This window comes from Aureobasidium pullulans (genome assembly GCF_000721785.1).
Source record: "Aureobasidium pullulans EXF-150 unplaced genomic scaffold scaffold_9, whole genome shotgun sequence".
In the NCBI taxonomy this organism is placed as follows: Eukaryota; Fungi; Ascomycota; class Dothideomycetes; order Dothideales; family Saccotheciaceae; genus Aureobasidium; species Aureobasidium pullulans.
In genome coordinates, this window is record NW_021941029.1 from 1,190,670 (window position 1) to 1,192,133 (window position 1,464).

General features: G+C 45.0%; 1 protein-coding gene across 1 annotated transcript; it reads right to left on the reverse strand.

Moving 5' to 3' along the window:
• Window positions 1–437: 437 nt before the first annotated feature.
• Window positions 438–955, reverse strand: M438DRAFT_365562 (uncharacterized protein; the record flags this gene model as incomplete). Its single annotated transcript, XM_029907801.1, has 3 exons — window positions 889–955; window positions 785–833; window positions 438–731 (listed from the first exon to the last, which is right to left on the reverse strand). Exons 1-3 carry the CDS (start codon window positions 909–911, stop codon window positions 438–440), a joined length of 366 nt encoding a protein of 121 aa, XP_029760878.1. The 5' UTR covers window positions 912–955.
• Window positions 956–1,464: the final 509 nt, after the last annotated feature.

Below are 1,464 nucleotides of genomic sequence, written 5' to 3' on the forward strand. Positions count from 1 at the left end.
ACTGTATTTGCACCCGGGGACAATCACCCTGATGGGTTTGTCGGCAACATCACGGGTGACACTCATTTGACATCTGATCTGTCGAAGTTTGTGCGAGGCATCCTGTTGCCGACGAGGATCACTCTTGTTCGAGATGAAACCAGCGCGAGCGGTCCGTTATTTTCAGGCACTTGGATCGGTCGAGCCGGTGCAGATGGTCTGATTTCCGGTTCAAAATAGGTGTCGAACTGGTAGACCACTCAAACAACAGTAGTGGAGGCAGCAGTAGCAGTAGTGCTGGTCGAAAAGCTGGTCAAAGTAGAGCTAGAAGACGCAGGAGTAGCCTGCATAGAACATGCTGAGGAGACAACTGTGGCTGGGTATTTGGCCAGATCATAGGGTAACGTTGTGGCAGTAGCCGTAGCAGTGTTGTAGCCGAGATATGTCGAACAGAAAGGTTAAAGCGACGACCACTTGATATCAGCAACAGCTTGATATACGGCACCCTTGACATCACCATCCAGAGGGTTGATGTCTGAAGAGTTGGCAGTCTTGGCGAATCCAAAGCTGTAGTTGACCACGTATTGATCTTTTCCATAATACCAAGATCCGCCATTTGTTGCGTATCTGACGGGCCAGGTCTCTGTGTAAAGCGAGCAATATTGCCCTTGCGTGACGACGGAGCCATCGGCCTTGAGTGCAGTCAGGATGTAGGTGTTGAAGAACTTGCAAACCTTGGCGGGAGTGCCGTCCTTGGGAGCCGTCTTAAGGTTATAGGTAGTTTGAGATTCACAGTACTAAGAACAGAGGCTCGTATCCCATGTGCCTTAGGTGAAAAGCTTCGATCCCATGAACTAATCATAGCGTCAGTTTTGCAATCAGTTGCTACAGTCAACAGTAACCACTTACAGTGTTGTAGCCCTAAGCGTCATAAGGAGCGTTTATAGCATTAGCTCCGTAAGTAACGCCGTCTTAATACCTAGAAGGGGTATTAAGTTAGGTAGTTACATAACCATTAGAACCGGTGATTATAACCTCGAAGCTACTACGAGGCTGCCCGACATTGACCGTGTTCTACATAGTTACTAGACTACCCTAGTACGAACATTTTATTATCGTAATAGAAGGAGGGTTTAAGTAGGACGAATCATCTAGATTAACTAGAGACTTAGGTTAGCTAAGCTCTATTACAACATTAGATAGAACGATCCTATACCGCTTAGATCTCTTTCGAAGTAGATGTTAAAGGATATATAGCCTCGCTTAGTAGTGCATCGTGTTGCGTATGTCGTAACATTATAGGTGTCGAGACTGTCGAAGCTACTTAAATAGTAAGTGTAGAGGGGGAAAGTATAAGTTACTAAAAAGTAGAAGGAACGTAGGAGCGGAGTATAGCTTAAAGCTTATAGCCTATAAGAGTGTAAAGGTATATAGCAACGTATAAAGTCCTACTAGTAATATAGTTACTAATAGTAAAGACTAATC